At 41.7% G+C, this 26,704-nt stretch overlaps 1 protein-coding gene across 1 annotated transcript in view; it reads right to left on the minus strand.

Annotated features, from left to right (window-relative positions):
- The window catches only part of C2H5orf63 (chromosome 2 C5orf63 homolog), a 192,455-nt gene that overhangs the window by 114,447 nt on the left and 51,304 nt on the right, over window positions 1–26,704 (minus strand). Inside the window, exon 2 of the mRNA XM_053701630.1 lies at window positions 5,777–5,833. Within this exon, the coding sequence (XP_053557605.1) occupies window positions 5,777–5,833 (57 nt within the window). The remainder of the gene's footprint in view (window positions 1–5,776; window positions 5,834–26,704) is intronic.

Here is a 26,704-nt window from a genome sequence, read left to right on the forward strand (position 1 = left end):
ATAACAATTTTATATCAATGGAATGAAGGGGTTCAAACGGAACACCCTGTAAAACGTTAAGAACTAAGTTTAAACTCCATGGCGGAGCAACAGCTTTAAACACAGGCTTGATCCTAGCTAAAGCCTGACAAAAGGCCTGGACGTCTGGATTTTCTGACAGACGCCTGTGTAACAAGATGGACAGAGCTGAAATCTGTCCCTTTAATGAACTAGCTGATAAACCCTTTTCTAAACCTTCTTGTAGAAAGGACAATATCGTAGCGATCCTAACCTTACTCCAGGAGTAACCTTTGGATTCGCACCAGTATAGGTATTTACGCCATATTTTATGGTAAATCCTTCTGGTAACAGGCTTCCTAGCCTGTATCAGGGTATCAATAACCGACTCAGAAAAACCACGTTTTGATAAAATCAAGCGTTCAATTTCCAAGCAGTCAGCTTCAGAGAAGTTAGATTTTGATGTTTGAATGGACCCTGTATCAGAAGGTCCTGTCTTAGAGGTAGAGACCAAGGCGGACAGGATGACATGTCCACTAGATCTGCATACCAAGTCCTGCGTGGCCATGCAGGCGCTATTAGAATCACTGATGCTCTCTCCTGTTTGATTTTGGCAATCAATCGAGGAAGCAGCGGGAAGGGTGGAAACACATAAGCCATCCCGAAGTTCCAAGGTGCTGTCAAAGCATCTATCAAAACCGCTCCCGGATCCCTGGATCTGGACCCGTAGAGAGGAAGTTTGGCGTTCTGGCGAGACGCCATGAGATCTATCTCTGGTTTGCCCCAACGTCGAAGTATTTGGGCAAAGACCTCCGGATGAAGTTCCCACTCCCCCGGATGAAAAGTCTGGCGACTCAAGAAATCCGCCTCCCAGTTCTCCACTCCCGGGATGTGGATTGCTGACAGGTGGCAAGAGTGAGACTCTGCCCAGCGAATTATCTTTGATACTTCCATCATTGCTAGGGAGCTTCTTGTCCCTCCCTGATGGTTGATGTAAGCTACAGTCGTGATGTTGTCCGACTGAAACCTGATGAACCCCCGAGTTGTTAATTGGGGCCAAGCCAGAAGGGCATTGAGAACTGCTCTCAATTCCAGGATGTTTATTGGAAGGAGACTCTCCTCCTGATTCCATAGTCCCTGAGCCTTCAGAGAATTCCAGACAGCGCCCCAACCTAGTAGGCTGGCGTCTGTTGTTACAATTGTCCAGTCTGGCCTGCTGAATGGCATCCCCCTGGACAGGTGTGGCCGATAAAGCCACCATAGAAGAGAATTTCTGGTCTCTTGATTCAGATTCAGAGTAGGGGACAAATCTGAGTAATCCCCATTCCACTGACTTAGCATGCACAATTGCAGCGGTCTGAGGTGTAGGCGTGCAAAAGGTACTATGTCCATTGCCGCTACCATTAAGCCGATCACCTCCATGCATTGAGCTACTGACGGGTGTTGAATGGAATGAAGGACACGGCATGCATTTTGAAGCTTTGTTAACCTGTCTTCTGTCAGGTAAATCTTCATTTCTACAGAATCTATAAGAGTCCCCAAGAATGGAACTCTTGTGAGAGGAAAAAGAGAACTCTTCTTTTCGTTCACTTTCCATCCATGCGACCTTAGAAATGCCAGAACTAACTCTGTATGAGACTTGGCAGTTTGAAAGCTTGAAGCTTGTATTAGAATGTCGTCTAGGTACGGAGCTACCGAAATCCCTCGCGGTCTTAGTACCGCCAGAAGGGCACCCAGAACCTTTGTGAAGATTCTTGGAGCCGTAGCCAATCCGAATGGAAGAGCTACAAACTGGTAGTGCCTGTCTAAGAAGGCAAACCTTAGATACCGGTGATGATCTTTGTGAATCGGTATGTGAAGGTAAGCATCTTTTAAATCCACTGTGGTCATGTACTGACCCTTTGGATCATGGGTAAGATTGTCCGAATAGTTTCCATTTTGAACGATGGAACTCTTAGGAATTTGTTTAGAATCTTTAAATCTAAGATTGGCCTGAAAGTTCCCTCTTTTTTGGGAACCACAAACAGGTTTGAGTAGAACCCTTGTCCTTGTTCCGACCGCGGAACCGGATGGATCACTCCCATTAATAACAGATCTTGTACACAGCGTAGAAACGCTTCTTTCTTTATCTGGTTTGTTGACAACCTTGACAGATGAAATCTCCCTCTTGGGGGAGATAATTTGAAGTCTAGAAGGTATCCCTGAGATATGATCTCTAGCGCCCAGGGATCCTGAACATCTCTTGCCCAGGCCTGGGCGAAGAGAGAAAGTCTGCCCCCCACTAGATCCGGTCCCGGATCGGGGGCTCTCGGTTCATGCTGTCTTTGGGGCAGCAGCAGGTTTCCTGGCCTGCTTGCTCTTGTTCCAGGACTGGTTAGGCTTCCAGCCTTGCCTGTAACGAGCAACAGCTCCCTCCTGTTTTGGTGCAGTGGAGGTTGATGCTGCTCCTGTTTTGAAATTCCGAAAGGGACGAAAATTAGACTGTCTAGCCTTAGCTTTGGCTTTGTCTTGAGGTAGGGCGTGGCCCTTACCTCCTGTAATGTCAGCGATAATTTCTTTCAAACCGGGCCCAAATAAAGACTGCCCCTTGAAAGGTATATTAAGTAATTTGGACTTAGAAGTAACATCAGCTGACCAGGATTTTAGCCACAGCGCCCTACGTGCCTGTATGGCGAATCCTGAGTTCTTAGCCGTAAGTTTGGTTAAATGTACTACGGCCTCCGAAATGAATGAATTAGCTAGTTTAAGGACTCTAAGCCTGTCCGTAATGTCGTCTAGCGTAGATGAACTAAGGTTCTCTTCCAGAGACTCAATCCAAAATGCTGCCGCAGCCGTAATCGGCGCGATACATGCAAGGGGTTGCAATATAAAACCTTGTTGAACAAACATTTTCTTAAGGTAACCCTCTAATTTTTTATCCATTGGATCTGAAAAAGCACAGCTATCCTCCACCGGGATAGTGGTACGCTTAGCTAAAGTAGAAACTGCTCCCTCCACCTTAGGGACCGTTTGCCATAAGTCCCGAGTGGTGGTGTCTATTGGAAACATCTTTCTAAATATTGGAGGGGGTGAGAACGGCACACCGGGTCTATCCCACTCCTTAGTAACAATTTCAGTTAGTCTCTTAGGTATAGGAAAAACGTCAGTACTCGCCGGTACCGCAAAGTATTTATCCAACCTACACAGTTTCTCTGGTATTGCAACGGTGTTACAATCATTGAGAGCTGCTAAGACCTCCCCTAGTAATACACGGAGGTTCTCCAATTTAAATTTAAAATTTGAAATATCTGAATCCAATCTGTTTGGATCAGAACCGTCACCTACAGAATGAAGCTCTCCGTCCTCATGCTCTGCAAGCTGTGACGCAGTATCAGACATGGCCCTAGTATTGTCAGCGCACTCTGTTCTCACCCCAGAGTGATCACGCTTGCCTCTTAGTTCTGGTAATTTAGACAAAACTTCAGTCATAACAGTAGCCATATCTTGTAATGTTATCTGTAATGGCCGCCCAGATGTACTAGGCGCCATAATATCACGCACCTCCCGGGCGGGAGATGCAGGTACTGCCGCGTGAGGCGAGTTAGTCGGCATAACTCTCCCCTCGCTGTTTGGTGAAATTTGTTCAAATTGTACAGATTGACTTTTATTTAAAGTAGCATCAATACAGTTAGTACATAAATTTCTATTGGGCTCCACCTTGGCATTGGAACAAATGACACAGATATCTTCCTCTGAGTCAGACATGTTTAACACACTAGCAATAAACTTGCAACTTGGTTATACTTTTAGCAAAGGTTTGTTCCCATTAGAAAAATAACAATAATTAAATTTGACATAAAAATTACAGAGCAACGTTTTTATTCACAGTCAATATAAAATTCTCACAGCTCTGCTGAGAGAATCTACCTCCCTCCAAAGAAGTTTGAAGACCCCTGAGATCTGTCAGAGATGAACCGGATCATGCAGGAAATATAAGAGTAACTGACTGGAATTTTTTGATGCGTAGCAAAGAGCGCCAAAAACGGCCCCTCCCCCTCACACACAGCAGTGAAGAGAAACGAAACTGTCACAATTAAAACCAAACAACTGCCAAGTGGAAAATAATGCCCAAATATTTATTCACTCAGTACCTCAGAAATGTAAACGATTCTACATTCCAGCAAAAACGTTTAACATGATAAATACTTATTAAAAGGATTAGTGACTTTTAACAGAGTAGTTCCGGTGAAATACCATCCCCAGAATACTGAAGTGTATACATACATGTCATTATAACGGTATGGCAGGATTTTCTCATCAATTCCATTCAGAAAATAAAAACTGCTACATACCTCAATGCAGATTCATCTGCCCGCTGTCCCCTGATCTGAAGCTTTTACCTCCCTCAGATGGCCGAGAACAGCAATATGATCTTAACTACTCCGGTTAAAATCATAGTAAAAAAACTCTGGTAGATTCTTCCTCAAACTCTGCCAGAGAAGTAATAACACGCTCCGGTGCTATTGTAAAATAACAAACTTTTGATTGAAGTCATAAAAACTAAGTATAATCACCATAGTCCTCTCACACATCCTATCTAGTCGTTGGGTGCAAGAGAATGACTGGGACTGACGTAGAGGGGAGGAGCTATATGCAGCTCTGCTGGGTGAATCCTCTTGCATTTCCTGTTGGGGAGGAGTTATATCCCAGAAGTAATGATGACCCGTGGACTGATCACACATAACAGAAGAAAAGGTTGTTATTCTGAAACGGTGTAAATTGAACCGTTGTAAACCGAGGGCCACCTGTATATATATATATATACCTGTACACATATAAATACATATGTACACAAATATATATATATATACATAGACATGTATGTATCTCTTTGTTAAAGCCCTTTGCAATCCTTTTTTTTTCTAACTTATATCTTGGAGCCCTTATAACTTTTTTTTTTGCAATATTTTGTACAATCATTTTTATTAGATAGCGTTATTATAACTGTAACTGTATTTTTAAATGTATTTTTGATGTTTTGTGCAACTTTTTTTGACTCACGTAACAGTTAACAAGAGTTCTGAAGTCACGCTATCCCGAAGCTCATTAAATTCAATTGTGCTCAAGTGAACGCGTTTACTTTCAACCTGTAATGCGCGTACTACGTCCGATGCGCAAAGTGCCACAATAAAACACTTTTCGCTTGTGCACAACAGCTAGCGCGCCACTCACAATATAGCCCATAGTGGGGGGAAATGCATTTCACTTGTTGAATCCACACTCACAGTAAAAGGGGCATAAATGTCAGAATTAAACTTTCATGATTCAGACAGAACATACAATATTACAAGCTGTTCAATTGTCTTCTGCTTTCTTATTTACCTTTTTCTTTTGGTATTACAAAGAGACAATGATAGGCAATATATAACTGTATAAGGTTGCTACCCTTCACTTCAAACAGAACAGGATGTTTTAACAAAACATGTGGAGGTGTGAATATTTTTGTTTAAAATGTGATAGTTGCCTAATTACATTGAGGCCCTATCTGATCAGATATAACCTCAAATACAAGCCGCCAGTGAGTGATGGGCTAACATACACTTGTACAGTGGTTTATAAATGTGTAGAAAAAAAAACAGAAGCCCAAATATCTCAACCTCCATTACCATTGGGATTAGAAGTAAGCTTTTAAAAAAGTATATCAAGGTATATACAGACATACTTCAAGTTTAATTGTAATACATGAACAACAGCAACAATTTGTTTCATGGCTATTGGCTAATACATTTGCATACATTACCCTATGCATATATGGTGCAAGAATTTCTTTAGCTTCTTCACACAGTGGACATGGATCCTAGGTTAAAAAAGGAAGACATCTTCATTAAAGTCCACACTGTTTTCATGTGAAAGATATCAAATACTAAATCAAATACTAAATCTAAGAGGGAAGCACTCTAAATAGTAATTGCAGTAATGGAATCTAGCTTCAGCAAATAAATAGCCTATAAATTATTGGTATAAGAGTAAACAGAAAATAAAATAATGGTCAGTACTGTTAAGATAGGAAGCTAATTACAATATGTAAAAATCATTTATTCGCTTAGTTTATAGAGCATATTAAAATGATATTAAAATTATAGTAGTAGCTTTCCAAAAAAAAAGAAAAACATCAGAAAACTAACTAAATATGTAACTCCCCAATGGCTCAAAGATATGAGGTCTCAGGAGAAAAAAAAAAGGCAGGAAAGGGCTTTTTGAAATTTGGCTTTTTGCATGCATCAGGTTAATGTGTGAGCGAAAACGTTTTTCTTTCAACTTGTAATACGAGTGCTACCCTATGCACGTAAAAACCTTACTTTTAGCGGTGTTAGCGTTAGTGCAGGAACATTAAATACCGCTCCACTTGTAATCTGGCCCAAAATGTTTAAAAGTTTTTATTATTTATTTAGCCTAGTTCACCTGTAATTGAAACCTGAAAATTTTAGCTTTTGCACGGGCTTAAGGAAGAGAGAGAAAGAGAGAGAGAGAGAGAGAAAGAAAGAGAGAGGGTGAGAGAGAGAAAGAAAGAGAGAGGGTGAGAGAGAGAGAGAGAGAGAGAGAGAGAGAGAAAGAGAGAGGGTGAGAGTGAGAGAGAGAGAGAGGGTGAGAGAGAGAGAGAGAAAGAGAGAGGATGAGAGAGAGAGAGAGAAAGAGAGAGGATGAGAGAGAGAGAGAGAAAGAGAGAGGTTGAGAGTGAGAGAGAGAGAGAGAGGTTGAGAGTGAGAGAGAGAGGTTGAGAGTGAGAGAGAGAGAAAGAGAGAGGGTGAGAGAGAGAGAAAGAGAGAGGGTGAGAGAGAGAGAGAGAGAGAGAAAGAGAGAGGGTGAGAGAGAGAGAGAGAGAGAAAGAGAGAGGGTGAGAGTGAGAGAGAGAGAGAGAAAGAGAGAGAGAGAGAGAAAGAGAGAGAGAGAAAGAGAGAGGGCGAGAGAGAGAAAGATAGAGATCAGTCATTTCTCTCAACTTTGTATCTATCTGTCTCTAATGAGCCACAACAAAGGAGGAAATAAAGATTTTTAGAGGCTTTTCAAAATGACAGTTTGAAATGCTTTTACAGCATTTATTTTTGTATGCAGATTTTCTTTTCAGTGTAGTTATTAAGTCCTGATTACTTTAATTACCCTTTTATTTTTGTATGCAGAATTTTTTGAAATGTAGTTTTTAATTTCTAATTACTTAAAATCCAATCTCCACCCCCTTTTAGAAGCCTGCTATAGTGAGAGAACCAGCATAGTCGAAAGCTCAATTCCAGCCTTTAGAGTTAGTTGCGTAAAATACTGACCTCTACCCGGCTATTTTTGGCAAACCAAGACAAAAAATAAATAAATAACCAATAGGAAAGCAAAATTTCTTGCAAACAATCGGCCAGATTAAGAGTTTTGCATTATGAGCGGATCGGCAATAACTTGCAAGTCATTTCCACCGCTCACCTCCCTATAGTGCTGCTATTACAGGTTTGCAAAAATCCGGTGATAGCAGGCAATATGGCAGAGTTGAGCTCCATACCGCACACAAATACCAGTGCTGCTTTGAGCTGGTTTTACGTGCTCGATTTCCCCATAGACATCAATGGGGAGAGCCGGATAACCTTCAATAAAGGAGCGTAAAGCTCCGTAACGCAGCCTCATTGATTCCTATGGGGAAAGAAAATTTATGTTTACACCTAACACCCTAACATAAATCCCGAGTCTAAACACCCCTAATCTGCCGACCCGACATCACCGCCACCTACCTACACTTATTAACCCCTAATCTGCCACCCCCAATGTCGCCGCTACCTACATTACACTTATTAACCCCTAATCTGCCGCCCCCGACATCGCCGCTACCTACCTACACTTATTAACCCCTAATCTGCCGCCCCCAACGTCGCCGCCACTATACTAAAGTTATTAACCCCTAAACCTAATAGCAGGAAGAACAATAATTTAAAGCGCTAACAAATATAATTGGTAAAACCAACAGATTAATTGGGATTTCTCCTATACCCAAATCTACAATAGTCTATGCAAGTATAGACAGCTCTTTTCCTAAAAAAGGAGCAGAAACCGTCAGTTATCTGTGGAGCTAACAAAAGCTTAAAACCAACTAGTATATGGCTCACGAAGGGTATGATTATATAATATACTCTCTAGTACCAAACACTTATAGGGTAAATAGTTTAATCTGAAAAGATACATAATAAATACATAAAAAATATCAGCATAATTAGAGAACACAAATCAATGCAATAAAAGTTGATACAATACATAAACACATTCACATATTCATATGCCAATTCATGCGATACATAAACAACTTAAGTGCTCATGGGTATAGCTAACTAGGGAAATGTGTAGCAAACACTTGCGCTCCGTAGAACAATTCACCAATATACCCAAAACAAATAAAAACAGTCTCCAGGAAATATTGAACAGTGAAGGGATTTCTAGAAATAAAGACAAGAAAAAACTTGTCACCAGCAAAGAATAGTTCAACAACCAAGGTGTCCAAATTTACTTACACTGGAGGGTGTTTGGAGTCGTTACTCTATCCAGATATAAGAGACAGTGAGCTTGCCTCGCTCAGGTGCTTGTCTCCTCGGGATCACAGCAATCGGCGGTTCCAACTGTTCCGTCTGTGATTCAAACAGTAACTACGGATCACTGGAAAGGTCAAACTTAGGAGAAACGCGTTTCGGCTTTCAGCAGCCTTTATCAAGCTCTCAGAGCGGAGCATCCTCTTCTGTCGACGGCTCTTGAAGAATGAAGGTTCCTTTAAGGGACGTCATCCAAGATGGCATCTCTTGAATTCCGATAGGCTGATAAAATTCTATCACCCTTTCGGAATTAAAGGGTAAAAAATCCTATTGGTTGATGCAATAAGGGTTAGACTTAGGGTTAGGTTTAGGGGTTAATAACTTTAGTATAGTGGCGGCGGTGACGTTAGGGGCGGCAGATTAGGGGTTAATAATATTTAACTAGTGTTTGCGATGCAGGAGTGTGGTGGTTTAGGGATTAATATGTTTATTATAGTGGCGGGGATATCCGGAGCGGCAGATTAGGGGTTAATATTTTTATTTTAGTGTTTAAGATGCGGGAGGGCCTCGGTTTAGGGGTTAATAGGTAGTTTATGGGTGTTAGTCTACTTTGTGACAGTTTAGTTATGAGTTTTATGCTACATATTTGTAACATAAAATCCATAACTACTGACTTTAGATGGCGGTACGAATCTTGACGGTATAGGGTGTACCGCTTACTTTTTGGCCTCCCATACAAAACTCGAAAAAGGACTTTTTGAAAGGTGCGGTAGTTACGTTGCATTACGGCCAAAAAAGTGTGCGGTACAGCTATACCTGCAAGACTTGTAATACCAGCGGTAGTGAAAAAGCAGCGTTATGAGGCTTTTTCACTCATAACGCAAAACTCGTAATCTTGCCGATTGATACTATTATTAATAATGATTCCTTTGTGTGGTTAATTACACACAACAATAAACTCAATTTATGACCAGTTTACATTTACCCCTTACTTTTCAGTTGGCGTTCAGTTTTCATTAACATTTTAATACTGTCCAAAACTTGTTTTTTACGGACATGTTTTTTAGTTTAACCCTTTACCAAAGCTGTAAATGTAGATGACAAACGTGTAGTTTTCATGGGGGGTGGGGGTGCGTTTTTGTAGCTGATCACTTTTCTCCCCTGCACTTAAGCTTGGTAACGAGATAGCCAAGGAGCTCCTCATCAGCTGGGAAATCCAGGGAGGGAAAGGAGATGGATTGCGGGGGGTTAGTACAAACAACCCTTAAACTGAGCTCCCTTTTGCACGACTTGTTGGGTGTTCTTAGAAACTGACTTTCATACGGTGGGTCTGCAACTTAAGGATATACAGTGTAAGTACCATTAAAAAAAACAAAACACTTTTCCTTATATGAGTGTCTCTTGGCTACTATAATAGGCCATCAAAAAGGCCTAGAGACCCCCAAGACCACTTGTTTTAAAACCCAGCAGCCCAGGTGATCAGTGTGGTAATGGTATTGGTAAAATGTGAGTATATGTATATGAAGGGGAAACACTCCCAATACTGTGATTTTCTACCTTGTTCAATGGCCCCAGTTTTAAATGCCATACATATATATATATATAGCCCTTTGTCCAAACAGACTGACAGCTCTCCTGCTCTCTCCATGTCCTTTACATATTTATTTGTGCTTCATAGGTATCAAAACTATAATGACCCCTCACCTTGTTTATAAATATCCACTTTTCCCTCCATTCCCTGTTCTCTCTAATATTATTGTACTAGTTAATATCTAACATAAGTCTGTTGTGAAGAAGGTGCTTAAATGCAGAGAAAACCAGTTGAAAAATAAATAAAATAAAAAGTTACTTAATGGTAGATAAACCCCGCCATTTTCTTGCAGGCCACGTACCAGTTGTTATTATGTTTGTGCCGAGTTTCACCAGAAGATATCTGGTGTTTTACAAAAGTTGACTCATAGGGGTCAATTTATTGATGCGCTAACCTGACCAATGTACATCGCTGACACGAATCAGCGTCTCTATTTATAAAAAAAAAAAAACTGTCAAACTCACACGTGTCAAGTATGGCGCGAAGAGCATCGTACTGTTGATAAATATGAAGAATCAATGGCGCGGATTTCACTATTTATCAAGTAATCTACCCAGAATTGTGTATGATCCTTATCACATCTCCATCAAGTGACTTGTGTTTTCATACAGTTTTTACTCTGTACACCATTTACCTATAACATTTCTGTCTTGTCCATGAATAAGAACAGTTCTTTAATGCAATATTTAAGGCTTGATTAGGAGTGGAGCGCAAAGTTGCGCTTTTACAAGAACGATATTTTCACTCCACTAAGTAATACCAGCACACACAAATGTGTGCTGGTATTACAAGTCATAAGAGCGCACTTCCATAGGCTCCAATAGGAGCTTTGTTCTCATGCCGTGAGATGCGACAAAGAACCTAGTGCAGTGCAGGGGTTAAGTCGCACAGCGTTGGGCAGGAAATTCAAAATATATATGTATATGAATATATACATATATATTCATGTGTTTATATATGTATATACACATATTAATACATAAATATACAGTATATGTGTATAAGCATATACATATATATTAACAGTGAAAACACAGTCCCCACAGAACACAATGTAAAGGAACATTTCAGTGCTGTTTTTTCTCTAACACCCCACATCCACTCACTTTAACCCCTTATAACTGCTTTGTGCAGTTTAAAATAAATAAATAAATAAATAAAGATGCCACTATTTTTTTATGCACATAAAGGAACTGTCCATTTTATTTGGGGGGCAATTCAAGCACATTTGTTTAATTAACCAGAGGTCTGACCTCTGGTTATTTGCGCTAAGCACAAAGTGCTCCTGTGAGCTTGTGGGAGCATTGACCAGCAACTTGTAATGGCTGGTTATTTAACGTGCACCCATAAATGGGGGAAATCTACGGGTGTCCATTAAAATAGCACTCCACTTGTAATCTAGCCCTTAGTTGTTAACTTGTTGTGTCCTTGAAATAGCTATTTTTATACAAGTACAAACAATAAATCTTACATAAATTTACTTTTGTGTGTGTATATATATATATATATATATATATATTGTAGCATCAAGGGAGCGCTCAGACTCTCAGTGTGTGTGGCCGATTACTGTGTTGCGTGCTTCACGTAGGCGGCACACCCCCTCTTTGACGTCACAATGACGTGCCTCGAAGTAAACAGCTGTGCCGGTGCTAAGAGTAAAGCGATCCACCACCGCTTAATAAACAAATAGAAAAGCAACGTCCCAAGCACCCGGCAGCTGTATTTCAGCAAACGTTGAAAAAAGGACAAGACTCAGGCTTTCTTTGTTTGTGCTCGTATATTTCAATCAAAGATATGGCATAAGTGCAGGTAACAGACAGGCAACAGCTTGTGGGTCAGTCAAACGCGTTTCATATAGGTAATATCAACTTCATCAGTGACCAACAAGCTGCTGCCTGTCTGTTACCTGCACTTATGCCATATCTTTGATTGAAATATACGAGCACAAACAAAGAAAGCCTGAGTCTTGTCCTTTTTTCAACGTTTGCTGAAATACAGCTGCCGGGTGCTTGGGACGTTGCTTTTCTATATATATATATATATATATATATATATATATATATATATATATATATATATATATATATATATATATATATATATATATTTATATATATATATTTATATACATATTATATTTTTTTTCTTTAATGAGTATTGCAAATGTAAAGACAATTGTGTTTATTGATGACAGTATTAGAAGACAAACAGCATATAACTAATCCTTTCTGTGTTGGTAAACACACCCTTTTATAGTCGAGTAACATCCCTTTGAATCCTATGACATTCGCATGCTCAAAGGTGGCAGATTGAAAAACAGAATTTATGCTTACCTGATAAATTACTTTCTCCAACGGTGTGTCCGGTCCACGGCGTCATCCTTACTTGTGGGATATTCTCCTCCCCAACAGGAAATGGCAAAGAGTCCCAGCAAAGCTGGTCACATGATCCCTCCTAGGCTCCGCCCACCCCAGTCATTCGACCGACGGACAGGAGGAAATATATATAGGAGAAACCATATGATACCGTGGTGACTGTAGTTAGAGAAAATAATTCATCAGACCTGATTAAAAAACCAGGGCGAGCCGTGGACCGGACACACCGTTGGAGAAAGTAATTTATCAGGTAAGCATAAATTCTGTTTTCTCCAACATTGGTGTGTCCGGTCCACGGCGTCATCCTTACTTGTGGGAACCAATACCAAAGCTTTAGGACACGGATGAAGGGAGGGAGCAAATCAGGTCACCTAAACGGAAGGAACCACAGCTTGCAAAACCTTTCTCCCAAAAATAGCCTCCGAAGAAGCAAAAGTATCAAATTTGTAAAATTTGGCAAAAGTGTGCAGTGAAGACCAAGTTGCTGCCTTACATATCTGGTCAACAGAAGCCTCGTTCTTGAAGGCCCATGTGGAAGCCACAGCCCTAGTGGAGTGAGCTGTGATTCTTTCGGGAGGCTGCCGTCCGGCAGTCTCATAAGCCAATCGGATAATGCTTTTAAGCCAAAAGGAAAGAGAGGTAGAAGTCGCTTTTTGACCTCTCCTTTTACCAGAATAAACAACAAACAAGGAAGATGTTTGTCTGAAATCTTTAGTAGCCTCTAAATAGAATTTTAGAGCACGGACTACGTCCAAATTGTGTAACAAATGTTCCTTCTTTGAAACTGGATTCGGACACAAAGAAGGTACAACTATCTCCTGGTTAATATTTTTGTTAGAAACAACTTTCGGAAGAAAACCATGCCTGGCTTTTCCCACTCTTTATTTACTATGTCCGCCACCGCTTGGGTATAGGAAAAGCGTCGGGGGCACCGGAACCTCTAGGAACTTGTCCATCTTACATAATTTCTCTGGAATGACCAAATTGTCACAATCATCCAGAGTAGATAACACCTCCTTAAGCAGTGCACGGAGATGTTCTAATTTAAATTTAAATGTCACAACATCAGGTTCAGCTTGATGAGAAATTTTTCTGAATCTGAGATTTCTCCATCAGACAAAACCTCCCTCATGGCCCCTTGAGATTGGTGTGAGGGTATGTCAGAACAGTTATCATCAGCGCCCTCTTGCTCTTCAGTGTTTAAAACAGAGCAATCGCGCTTTCTCTGATAAGTAGGCATTTTGGATAAAAGATTTGCTATGGAGTTATCCATTACAGCCGTTAATTGTTGCATGGTAATAAGTATTGGCGCACTAGATGTACTAGGGGCCTCCAGTGTGGGCAAAACTGGTGTAGACACAGTAGGGGATGATGTAGTATCATGTTTACTCCCCTCATTTGAGGAATCATCTTGGGCAATATCATTATCTGTGGCATTACTGTCCTTACTTTGTTTGGACACTATGGCACAATTATCACATAAATTTAAATGGGGAGACACATTGGCTTTCATACATATAGAACATAGCTTATCTGATGGTACAGACATGTTAAACAGGCTTAAACTTGTCAACAAAGCACAAAAAACGTTTTAAAATAAAACCGTTACTGTCTCTTTAAATTTCAAACTGAAAACACTTTATTACTGAATATGTGAAAAAGTATGAAGGAATTGTTCAAAAATTGTCTTAAAGCATTAAAAGTATTGCACACCAAATTTCAGAGCTTTAACCCTTAAAATAACGGAACCGGAGCCGTTTTTAATTTTAACCCCTATACAGTCCCAGCTATATGCTTTGCTAAGACCCAACCAAGTCCAGAGGGGAATACGATACCAAATGACGCCTTCTAGAAGCTTTTTTTAGTTCGATTCTTAGATCCTCACACATGCATCTGCATGCCTTGCTCTCCAAATAAACAACTGCGCAGTAATGGCGCGAAAATGAGGCTCAGTCTATAGACTAGAAAGGCCCCCAGACTAAAAAAGGTGTCCAACACAGTGCCTGCCGTTTTTTAAACGTTCCCCCAAGATTATAATGCCAATTATTAGCTAGAATCTGCATAATATGCCCCAATAAAGCAATCGTTTTAGCCCATAAAAATGTCTACCAGTTTTTAAGCCCTTTTTTAAGCCCTTTATTCTTTTATGTTTGACTAAGAAAATGGCTTACCGGTCCCCATGAGGGGAAATGACAGCCTTCCAGCATTACATGGTCTTGTTAGAAATATGGCTAGTCATACCTTAAGCAGAAAAGTCTGCTAACTGTTTCCCCCAACTGAAGTTACTTCATCTCAACAGTCCTGTGTGGAAACAGCAATCGATTTTAGTTACTGTCTGCTAAAATCATCTTCCTCTTACAAACAGAAATCTTCATCCTTTTCTGTTTCAGAGTAAATAGTACATACCAGCACTATTTTAAAATAACAAACACTTGATAGAAGAATAAAAACTAAATTTAAACACCAAAAAACTCTTAACCATCTCCGTGGAGATGTTGCCTGTGCAACGGCAAAGAGAATGACTGGGGTGGGCGGAGCCTAGGAGGGATCATGTGACCAGCTTTGCTGGGACTCTTTGCCATTTCCTGTTGGGGAGGAGAATATCCCACAAGTAAGGATGACGCCGTGGACCGGACACACCAATGTTGGAGAAATTAGGTTTGCTGCATCAATCGAGACGTGAGCAAACCAGTTGAATCTTTAATAAATTTAAATTTGGTCGAATAGAGTCGTATGTAAAGCCAGATTACCAGTGGTACGCTCAAATAATGCGAGCATTACAGCGAAGTTGCTTACATTTTACTATGTTGACGCATTGTTAACTTTTGCTTATCAATTTTTTTGCTTAATTGGACGTGGAATTGCAGTGTATTCGCAGTTGACGTTTTGATAAATTGACCCCATAAAGTATATCACACTTCCTAACCAAAATGTGTAGCAAGTTAACATATTTAAAAACATAAACAAAAAAACTAGATTACGAGTTTGGCGTTAGCCATAAAAAGCAGCTGGTATTACAAGTCTTGGAAGAAGTGAGCGGTACAGCCTCTACCTCCAAGACTCCTACCGCATATGAAAGTCAGTAGTTAAGAGTTTTATGGGCTAACGCCGGAACATAAAGCTCTTAACTAAAATGCTAAAAATTACACTAACACCCATAAAATACCTATAAACCCCTAAACCGAGGCCCCCCACATCGCAAACACTATAATAAAATTATTTAACCCCTAATCTGCCAACCGGACATCGCCGCCACCTACATTATACCTATGAACCCCTAATCTGCTGCCCCTAACATCGCCGACACCTACATTATATTTAATCATCTTGAAGACTTCCGACGCGGAAAATCCTCCTTGACGGTTCCTTTAAATGACGTCATCCAAGATGGCGTCCCTCGAATTCGATTGGCTGATAGGATTCTATCAGCCAATCGGTATTAAGGTAGGAAAAATCTGATTGGCTGATCCAAATAACTTTATTATAGTAGCGGTGACGTTGGGGTCGGAAGATTAGGGGTTAATAATTGTAGGTAGGTGTCGGCAACGTTGGGGGGGCAGATTAGGGGTTAATAAAATTTAACTAGTGTTTGCAAGGCGGGAGTGCGGTGGTTTAGGGGTTAATACATATATTATAGTGGTGGCGATGTCCGGTCGGTAGATTAGGGGTTAATAATTGTAGTTAGGTGGCGGCGACGTTGGGGGCAGCAGATTAGCGGTTAATAAATATAATGTAGGTGGCGGCGGTGTCCGGAGCGGCAGATTAGGGGTTAATAATATAATGCAGGTGGCGACGATGTCGGGACGGCAGATTAGGAGTTAATAAGTGTAAGATTAGGGGTGTTTAGACTCGGGGTTCATGTTAGGGTGTTAGGTGTAGACTTAGAAAGTATTTTCCCATAGGAATCAATGGGGCTGCGTTAGGAGCTGAACGCTGCTTTTTTGCAGGTGTTAGGTTTTTTTTTCAGCCGTCTCAGCCCCATTGTTTCCTATGGGGAAATCGTGCACAAGCACGTTTTAGCCAGCTTACCACTACCGTAAGCAACGCTGGTATTACAGTATTTGATCAACGCTCACTTTTCTGAGGCTAACGCAGCCATTCAGAAAACTTGTAATACAAGCGTTGTTTAAAGTGTGCGCTGGGAAAAAAAGGCTCGTTAGTAACGCAAGTTTTTACCGACAAAACTTGTAATCTAACCGATAGTATTGCTTTCTACAGAATTGCATGAAAATATATATATATATATTTTACTGAATTCTCAAGCTTAACTGTATTTTTGTTTGTGATAATGTGTTATCATTTGAAGATTTAAAGTGTTTTAGAGAAGGAATTATTTATAGATGCAGTTGTCAGCACTGCAAACTTCATTTTTCACCCGATACGGTTTTATCTTCCTTTCCCAATTTTGTTCTGCTTATTTAAATTTCAATCTCATCTAGGAGAAAAACGGATTTATTTCCTTCTGATTGTGAGCCATTAAAGCTATATGTCAAAGGAAGATTAGAATGCAGAAACAATCTTTTTGTCATTTGTATATGACAAGAGTATAAATGAGGCAAACAAAAAAAAGAAAAAGAAAAAAAGAAATTATTCATAGATCTTTGGCCGAGTGAATAAAGTAAAAGAACATTATTTGATTAACTGATGATAATGCACTTTTCATGCAAAGCTATGTCTTCTAACTAAAATACTTTGCTATTAGCAATTAACACTTTGTTGCAAACAGTTCAGTGGAAACTATATATAAAACGATCTATTATAATGACAAACATACAATACATCATCATTTGTAGTTTCCTTGACCAGTCATTTCTCTCAAGCTCAATACAGTTAAACTTCAATCCATTTCTAATCTTGGTGTATTATATAAACATAAATATAGTCTAGATTAAAGCAATGCTGAGGTAAGGACTGAAATCGCTGGAGGTGCAGTGGTGTGGGCACTTGGGTTTGTCATGTCTAGGGATGTACACCTACTTTACTCATCCAGGACGAGGCCCTCACCACAGCACCTCCATTATTTGAGTCCTAACCTCAGCATTTGTTCATAGACTGCATTTTGTTATGTTGAGCTTTATTGAGCTTGAGAGAAATGACTGATCAAGAAAACTACAAATTAAAGATGGTGTATTAGCTAATAATAAACCAAACAATGTATTTTTTTTCTCTCACTCTTTCTATATACACACACACACAAACATATATATATGGGGTGAATACCTCGAAACATCAAGCTAGTTAAATATACTATTTGTTTTACAAAACCAGAGAGTGCTTATTTCTTGCTTATATATATATATATATATATATATATATAACATAATTTATGCTTACCTGATAAATTCCTTTCTTCTGTTGTGTGATCAGTCCACGGGTCATCATTACTTCTGGGATATAACTCCTCCCCAACAGGAAATGCAAGAGGATTCACCCAGCAGAGCTGCATATAGCTCCTCCCCTCTACGTCAGTCCCAGTCATTCGACCAAGAATCAACGAGAAAGGAGTAACCAAGGGTGAAGTGGTGACTGGAGTATAATTTAAAAGATATTTACCTGCCTTAAAAACAGGGCGGGCCGTGGACTGATCACACAACAGAAGAAAGGAATTTATCAGGTAAGCATAAATTATGTTTTCTTCTGTTATGTGTGATCAGTCCACGGGTCATCATTACTTCTGGGATACCAATACCAAAGCAAAAGTACACGGATGACGGGAGGGATAGGCAGGCTCATTATACAGAAGGAACCACTGCCTGAAGAACCTTTCTCCCAAAAATAGCCTCCGAAGAAGCAAAAGTGTCAAATTTGTAAAATTTGGAAAAAGTATGAAGCGAAGACCAAGTTGCAGCCTTGCAAATCTGTTCAACAGAGGCCTCATTCTTAAAGGCCCAAGTGGAAGCCACAGCTCTAGTGGAGTGAGCTGTAATTCTTTCAGGAGGCTGCTGTCCAGCAGTCTCATAGGCTAAACGTATTATGCTACGAAGCCAAAAAGAGAGAGAGGTAGCAGAAGCTTTTTGACCTCTCCTCTGTCCAGAATAAACGACAAACAGGGAAGAAGTTTGGCGAAAATCTTTAGTTGCCTGCAAGTAGAACTTGAGGGCACGAACTACATCCAGATTGTGTAGAAGACGTTCCTTCTTTGAAGAAGGATTTGGACACAAGGATGGAACAACAATCTCTTGATTGATATTCCTGTTAGTGACTACCTTAGGTAAGAACCCAGGTTTAGTACGCAGAACTACCTTGTCTGAGTGAAAAATCAGATAAGGAGAATCACAATGTAAGGCTGATAACTCAGAGACTCTTCGAGCCGAGGAAATAGCCATTAAAAACAGAACTTTCCAAGATAACAATTTTATATCAATGGAATGAAGGGGTTCAAACGGAACACCCTGTAAAACGTTAAGAACTAAGTTTAAACTCCATGGCGGAGCAACAGCTTTAAACACAGGCTTGATCCTAGCTAAAGCCTGACAAAAGGCCTGGACGTCTGGATTTTCTGACAGACGCCTGTGTAACAAGATGGACAGAGCTGAAATCTGTCCCTTTAATGAACTAGCTGATAAACCCTTTTCTAACCCTTCTTGTAGAAAAGACAATATCCTAGGGATCCTAACCTTACTCCAGGAGTAACGTTTGGATTCGCACCAGTATAGGTATTTACGCCATATTTTATGGTAAATCTTTCTGGTAACAGGCTTCCTAGCCTGTATCAGGGTATCAATAACCGACTCAGAAAAACCACGTTTTGATAAAATCAAGCGTTCAATTTCCAAGCAGTCAGCTTCAGAGAAGTTAGATTTTGATGTTTGAATGGACCCTGTATCAGAAGGTCCTGTCTTAGAGGTAGAGACCAAGGCGGACAGGATGACATGTCCACTAGATCTGCATACCAAGTCCTGCGTGGCCATGCAGGCGCTATTAGAATCACTGATGCTCTTTCCTGTTTGATTTTGGCAATCAATCGAGGAAGCAGCGGGAAGGGTGGAAACACATAAGCCATCCCGAATTTCCAAGGTGCTGTCAAAGCATCTATCAGAACCGCTCCCGGATCCCTGGATCTGGACCCGTAGCGAGGAAGTTTGGCGTTCTGGCGAGACGCCATGAGATCTATCTCTGGTTTGCCCCAACGTCGAAGTATTTGGGCAAAGACCTCCGGATGAAGTTCCCACTCCCCCGGATGAAAAGTCTGGCGACTCAAGAAATCCGCCTCCCAGTTCTCCACTCCCGGGATGTGGATTGCTGACAGGTGGCAAGAGTGTGACTCTGCCCAGCGAATTATCTTTGATACTTCCACCATTGCTAGGGAGCTTCTTGTCCCTCCCTGATGGTTGATGTAAGCCACAGTCGTGATGTTGTCCGACTGAAACCTGATGAACCCCCGAGTTGTTAATTGGGGCCAAGCCAGAAGGGCATTGAGAACTGCTCTCAATTCCAGAATGTTTATTGGAAGGAGACTCTCCTCCTGATTCCATAGTCCCTGAGCCTTCAGAGAATTCCAGACAGCGCCCCAACCTAGTAGGCTGGCGTCTGTTGTTACAATTGTCCAGTCTGGCCTGCTGAATGGCATCCCCCTGGACAGGTGTGGCCGATGAAGCCACCATAGAAGAGAATTTCTGGTCTCTTGATTCAGATTCAGAGTAGGGGACAAATCTGAGTAATCCCCATTCCACTGACTTAGCATGCATAATTGCAGAGGTCTGAGGTGTAGGCGTGCAAAAGGTACTATGTCCATTGCCGCTACCATTAAGCCGATCACCTCCATACATTGAGCTACTGACGGGTGTTGAATGGAATGAAGGGCACGGCATGCATTTTGAAGCTTTGTTAACCTGTCCTCTGTCAGGTAAATCTTCATTTCTACAGAATCTATAAGAGTCCCCAAGAATGGAACTCTTGTGAGAGGAAAAAGAGAACTCTTCTTTTCGTTCACTTTCCATCCATGCGACCTTAGAAATGCCAGAACTAACTCTGTATGAGACTTGGCAGTTTGAAAGCTTGAAGCTTGTATTAGAATGTCGTCTAGGTATGGAGCTACCGAAATCCCTCGCGGCCTTAGTACCGCCAGAAGGGCACCCAGAACCTTTGTGAAGATTCTTGGAGCCGTAGCCAATCCGAATGGAAGAGCTACAAACTGGTAGTGCCTGTCTAAGAAGGCAAACCTTAGATACCGGTGATGATCCTTGTGGATCGGTATGTGAAGGTAAGCATCCTTTAAATCCACTGTGGTCATGTACTGACCCTCTTGGATCATGGGTAGAATTGTCCGAATAGTTTCCATTTTGAACGATGGAACTCTTAGGAATTTGTTTAGAATCTTTAAATCTAAGATTGGCCTGAAAGTTCCCTCTTTTTTGGGAACCACGAACAGGTTTGAGTATAACCCTTGTCCTTGTTCCGACCGCGGAACCGGATGGATCACTCCCATTGTTAACAGATCTTGTACGCAGCGTAGAAACGCTTCTTTCTTTATCTGGTTTGTTGACAACCTTGACAGATGAAATCTCCCTCTTGGGGGAGATAATTTGAAGTCTAGAGGGTATCCCTGAGATATGATCTCTAGTGCCCAGGGATCCTGAACATCTCTTGCCCAGGCCTGGGCGAAGAGAGAGAGTCTGCCCCCCACTAGATCCGGTCCCGGATCGGGGGCTCTCGGTTCATGCTGTCTTTGGGGCAGCAGCAGGTTTCCTGGCCTGCTTGCTCTTGTTCCAGGACTGGTTAGGCTTCCAGCCTTGCCTGTAACGGGCAACAGCTCCTTCCTGTTTTGGTGCAGTGGAGGTTGATGCTGCTCCTGTTTTGAAATTCCGAAAGGGACGAAAATTAGACTGTCTAGCCTTAGCTTTGGCCTTGTCTTGAGGTAGGGCGTGGCCCTTACCTCCTGTAATGTCAGCGATAATTTCTTTCAAACCGGGCCCGAATAAGGACTGCCCCTTGAAAGGTATATTAAGTAATTTGGACTTAGAAGTAACATCAGCTGACCAGGATTTTAGCCACAGCGCCCTGCGTGCCTGTATGGCGAATCCTGAGTTCTTAGCCGTAAGTTTGGTTAAATGTACTACGGCCTCCGAAATGAAAGAATTAGCTAGTTTAAGGACTCTAAGCCTGTCCGTAATGTCGTCTAGCGTAGAGGAACTAAGGTTCTCTTCAAGCGACTCAATCCAAAATGCTGCCGCAGCCGTAATCGGCGCGATACATGCAAGGGGTTGTAATATAAAACCTTGTTGAACAAACATTTTCTTAAGGTAACCCTCTAATTTTTTATCCATTGGATCTGAGAAAGCACAGCTATCCTCCACCGGGATAGTGGTACGCTTAGCTAAAGTAGAAACTGCTCCCTCCACCTTGGGGACCGTTTGCCATAAGTCCCGAGTGGTGGCGTCTATTGGAAACATCTTTCTAAATATTGGAGGGGGTGAGAACGGCACACCGGGTCTATCCCACTCCTTAGTAACAATTTCAGTTAGTCTCTTAGGTATAGGAAAAACGTCAGTACTCGCCGGTACCGCAAAGTATTTATCCAACCTACACAGTTTCTCTGGTATTGCAACGGTGTTACAATCGTTGAGAGCTGCTAAGACCTCCCCTAGTAGTACACGGAGGTTCTCCAATTTAAATTTAAAATTTGAAATATCTGAGTCCAATCTGTTTGGATCAGAACCGTCACCCACAGAATGAAGCTCTCCGTCCTCATGCTCTGCGAGCTGTGACGCAGTATCAGACATGGCCCTAGCATTGTCAGCGCACTCTGTTCTCACCCCAGAGTGATCACGCTTGCCTCTTAGTTCTGGTAATTTAGACAAAACTTCAGTCATAACAGTAGCCATATCTTGTAATGTTATCTGTAATGGCCGCCCAGATGTACTAGGCGCCAAAATATCACGCACCTCCCGGGCGGGAGATGCAGGTACTGCCGCGTGAGGCGAGTTAGTCGGCATAACTCTCCCCTCGCTGTTTGGTGAAATTTGTTCACATTGTACAGATTGACTTTTATTTAAAGTAGCATCAATACAGTTAGTACATAAATTTCTATTGGGCTCCACCTTGGCATTGGAACAAATGACACAGATATCTTCCTCTGAGTCAGACATGTTTAACACACTAGCAAAAAAACTTACAACTTGGTTATAATCTTTTTTAGCAGAAAAACGTACTGTGCCTCAAAGAGGTACTAACGATTAAATGACAGTTGAAATAATGAACTGAAAAACAGTTATAGCATCAAACTTTAAAACAACACAACTTTTAGCAAAGGTTTGTTCCCATTAGTAAAACAACACTAATTAAATTTGTACATAAGAATACAAAACAACGTTTTTATTCACAGTCACTATAAGAATTCTCACAGCTCTGCTGAGAGAATTTACCTCCCTTCAAAGAAGCTTGAGGACCCCTGAGATCTGTCAGAGATGAACCGGATCATGTAGGAAATATAAAAGTAACTGACTGGAATTTTTTGATGCGTAGCAAAGAGCGCCAAAAACGGCCCCTCCCTCTCCCACACAGCAGTGAAGAGAAAACGAAACTGTCACAATTAAAGCAAAAAACTGCCAAGTGGAAAATAATGCCCAAATATTTATTCACACAGTACCTCAGCAATGTAAACGATTCTACATTCCAGCAAAAACGTTTAACATGAGAATAGTTATTAAAAGGATTAGTGACCCTTAACAGAGTAGTTCCGGTGAAATACCATCCCCAGAATACTGAAGTGTATACATACATGTCATTTTAACGGTATGGCAGGATTTTCTCATCAATTCCATTCAGAAAATAAAAACTGCCACATACCTCAATGCAGATTCCTCTGCCCGCTGTCCCCTGATCTGAAGCCTTTACCTCCCTCAGATGGTCGAGAACAGCAATATGATCTTAACGACTCCGGTTAAAATCATAGTAAAAATCTCTGTCAGATTCTTCCTCAAACTCTGCCAGAGAAGTAATAACACGCTCCGGTGCTATTTTAAAATAACAAACTTTTGATTGAAGTCATAAAAACTAAGTATAATCACCATAGTCCTCTCACACATCCTATCTAGTCGTTGGGTGCAAGAGAATGACTGGGACTGACGTAGAGGGGAGGAGCTATATGCAGCTCTGCTGGGTGAATCCTCTTGCATTTCCTGTTGGGGAGGAGTTATATCCCAGAAGTAATGATGACCCGTGGACTGATCACACATAACAGAAGAAATATATATATATTCCAAAAAGGCATGCACTCTCTGGATTTGTGCAAAATAGGTGCTTTATTGGCACACAAGAGAAACAGTGACGTTTCAGGGATCAATCACCCCTTCATTAGACTTAGTGATATATATAGGGGATGCCCAAGAGCTAGTGGTCCCAAAAAAATTCCAACTTTTTCACCTGCAAATTTTCATGGTGTCATATGTAAAAACATAAATTATGCTTACCTGATAATTTCATTTCCATCTGTACAAGGAGAGTCCACGGCTTCATTCATTACTTGTGGAAATACAGAACCTGGCCACCAGGAGGAGGCAAAGACAACCCAGCCAAAGCTTTAAATACCTCCCCCACTCCCCTCATCCCCCAGTCATTCTGCCAAGGGAACAAGGAACAGTAGGAGAAATATCAGGGTATAAACGGTGCCAGAAGAAAAACAAAAGAAATTTAGGTCCGCCCAACGGAGAACTGAGCGGGAGCCGTGGACTCTCCTTGTACAGATGGAAATTAAATGATCAGGTAAGCATAATTTATGTTTTCCATCCTTATATGAGGAGAGTCCACGGCTTCATTCATTACTTGAAGGAAACAAATACTCAAGCTCTAGAGGACACTGAATGAAAACAGGAGGGTAAAAAAGAAGCGGACCCTAGTCTGAAGGTACCACAGCCTGAAAAACCTTTCTCACAAATCCTGATTTAGCCGAAGCAAAAACGTAAAATTTGTAAAACTTTGAAAAAGTATGTAAGGAGGACCAGGTAGCCGCCTTACAAATCTGCTCCATAGAGGCCTTATTTTTGAAGGCCCAAGAAGAAGCCACAGATCTAGTTGAGTGAGCAATAATCCTCTGAGGAGGCTTATGTCCAGCTATCTCATAAGCCAAGAGAATCATGCTGCTCAGCCAAAAAGATAGGGAAGTGGAAGAAGCCTTCTGCTTCTTGCGCTTCCCCGAATAGACAACAAACAATTCTGAAGTCTGTCTGAAATCCTTCATAGCCTGAAGATAAATTTCAAAGCTCGAACCACATCCAAGTTATGAAGTAACCGATCTTTTGAAGAAGAAGGGTTAGGACACAAGGAAAGAACTACAATCTCCTGATTAATGTTGCGATCAGACACAACCTTAGGGAGAAATCCCAACCCAGTGTGAAGGACAGCCTTATCAGCATGAAAAACCAGGTAAGGAGGCTCACATTGCAAGGCAGCCAACTCAGAGACTCTGCGTGCCGAAGCAATAGCCAGTAGAAAAAGAACCTTCCAAGACAGTATCTTAATGTCAAGAGAATGCATAGGCTTAAACTGAGCCCCCTGCAAATCCCTAAGAACCAAGGAGGAGCAGAATGTCTAAATACTGGATAGAGCCTGAACAAAAGACTGTATATCAGGAAGCTCAGCAAGCTTCTTGTGTAACAACACAGATAGAGTCGAAATCTGTCCCCTTAAGGAACTGGCAGCAAGTCCCTTCTCCAAACCGTCCTGGAGGAAGGAAAGTATCCTGGATACCCTGACCTTATGCCAGGAATAGCCACGAGACTCACACCAGAGAAAGTAGGTCCTCCACACCTTATGATAGATGCGTCGGGTGACCGGCTTCCTGGATTGAATGAGAGTATCGATCACACTCTCAGAAAACCCTCTCCTGGCTAAGACTAAGCATTTAATCTACACCCAGTCAGCCTTAGAGAAATCTAGATTTTGATGCACAAAGGGGCCCTGTACCAGCAGATCCCTGCGACAGGGCAACCTCCATGGAGGAGACAATGACATCCCCACCAGATCCGCAAACCACATCCTCCGTGGCCACAACGGAACATTCAGAATAGTTGATGCTTGCTCTTGCTTGATGCGGGCCACTACTCGAGGTGGAAGTAGTAAAGGTGGAAATATGTAGACTAGTTTGAATCCCCAAGGCACTGCTAAGGCATCTATCAGTTCTGTCTAGGGATCCCTGGACCGCGACCCATATCTGGATAGTTTGAAGTTGAGTTTGGACGCTGTGAGATCTATCTCCAGAGTCCACCATCTGTTGCAAATCTCTGCAAACACTTTGGGGTGAAGAGACCATTTCCCCAGATCAAACAATTGTCTGCTGAGAAAATCTGTTTCCCAGTTGTCCACATCCCCGGACAGCGAGCAGTTGTGGGTCTCCGCCCACTCCAGAATCCGAGATACTTCCCTCATGGCTAGGGAGCTTCTCGTTTCCCCCTGAGGGTTGATGTAAGCCACCAAGGTAATGTTGTCTGACTGAAATCTAATGAACTGGGATGAACCCAGGAGGGGCCAAGCCACAGAGTGTTAAATATTGCTGCCCTGTGCCTTCCTGACACCCCAAACAGCTCCTCATCCTGAGAGGCTCGAGTCCGTAGTCACAATCTTCCAGGATGGTCTCAGGAAGGATGTCCCCTGGGACAGCTGATCTGGACGGAGCCACCAAGAGAGGGATTTCCTCGACCGGATGTCCAGAGAGATCTGTTGGGATAGATCCGAGTGATCGCTGTTCCATTGCATCAACATGCACAACTAAAGAGGTCGTAGATGGAACCTGGCAAATAGAATGATATCTATACTGGATACCATGAGCCCAATCACCTCCATACACCAGGCCACAGATGGCCTTCAGGAGGTCTGAAGGACAAGACAGCTGGAGGCAATTTTGCAATGTCTCTGGTCTGTCAGGAATATCTTCATGGATATGGAGTCTATTATCGTGCCCAGGAATTCCACTCTGGTAATGGGAACCAGAGAACTCTTTCCTGAGTTTATCTTCCATCCATGAGACCAAAGAAGAAGAAGAGCTCTCGAATGGTCCTCTGCCAGCCGGCAGGACGGAGCCTGGACCAGGATGTCGTCCAGATAAGGTGCTACTGCAATACCTCTGGATCTCGCCACCACAAGCAAAGCTCCCAGAACCTCCATAAAGACTCTTGGAGCAGTAGCCAGACCGAAGGGGAGAGCTACAAACTGTAAGTGCTGACACAGAAAAGCAAATCTTAGGAACTTGAATTAACTTGAAGTAATCCTTG

The sequence above is a fragment of the Bombina bombina genome, chromosome 2 (genome assembly GCF_027579735.1).
Source record: "Bombina bombina isolate aBomBom1 chromosome 2, aBomBom1.pri, whole genome shotgun sequence".
Taxonomy (NCBI): Eukaryota; Metazoa; Chordata; class Amphibia; order Anura; family Bombinatoridae; genus Bombina; species Bombina bombina.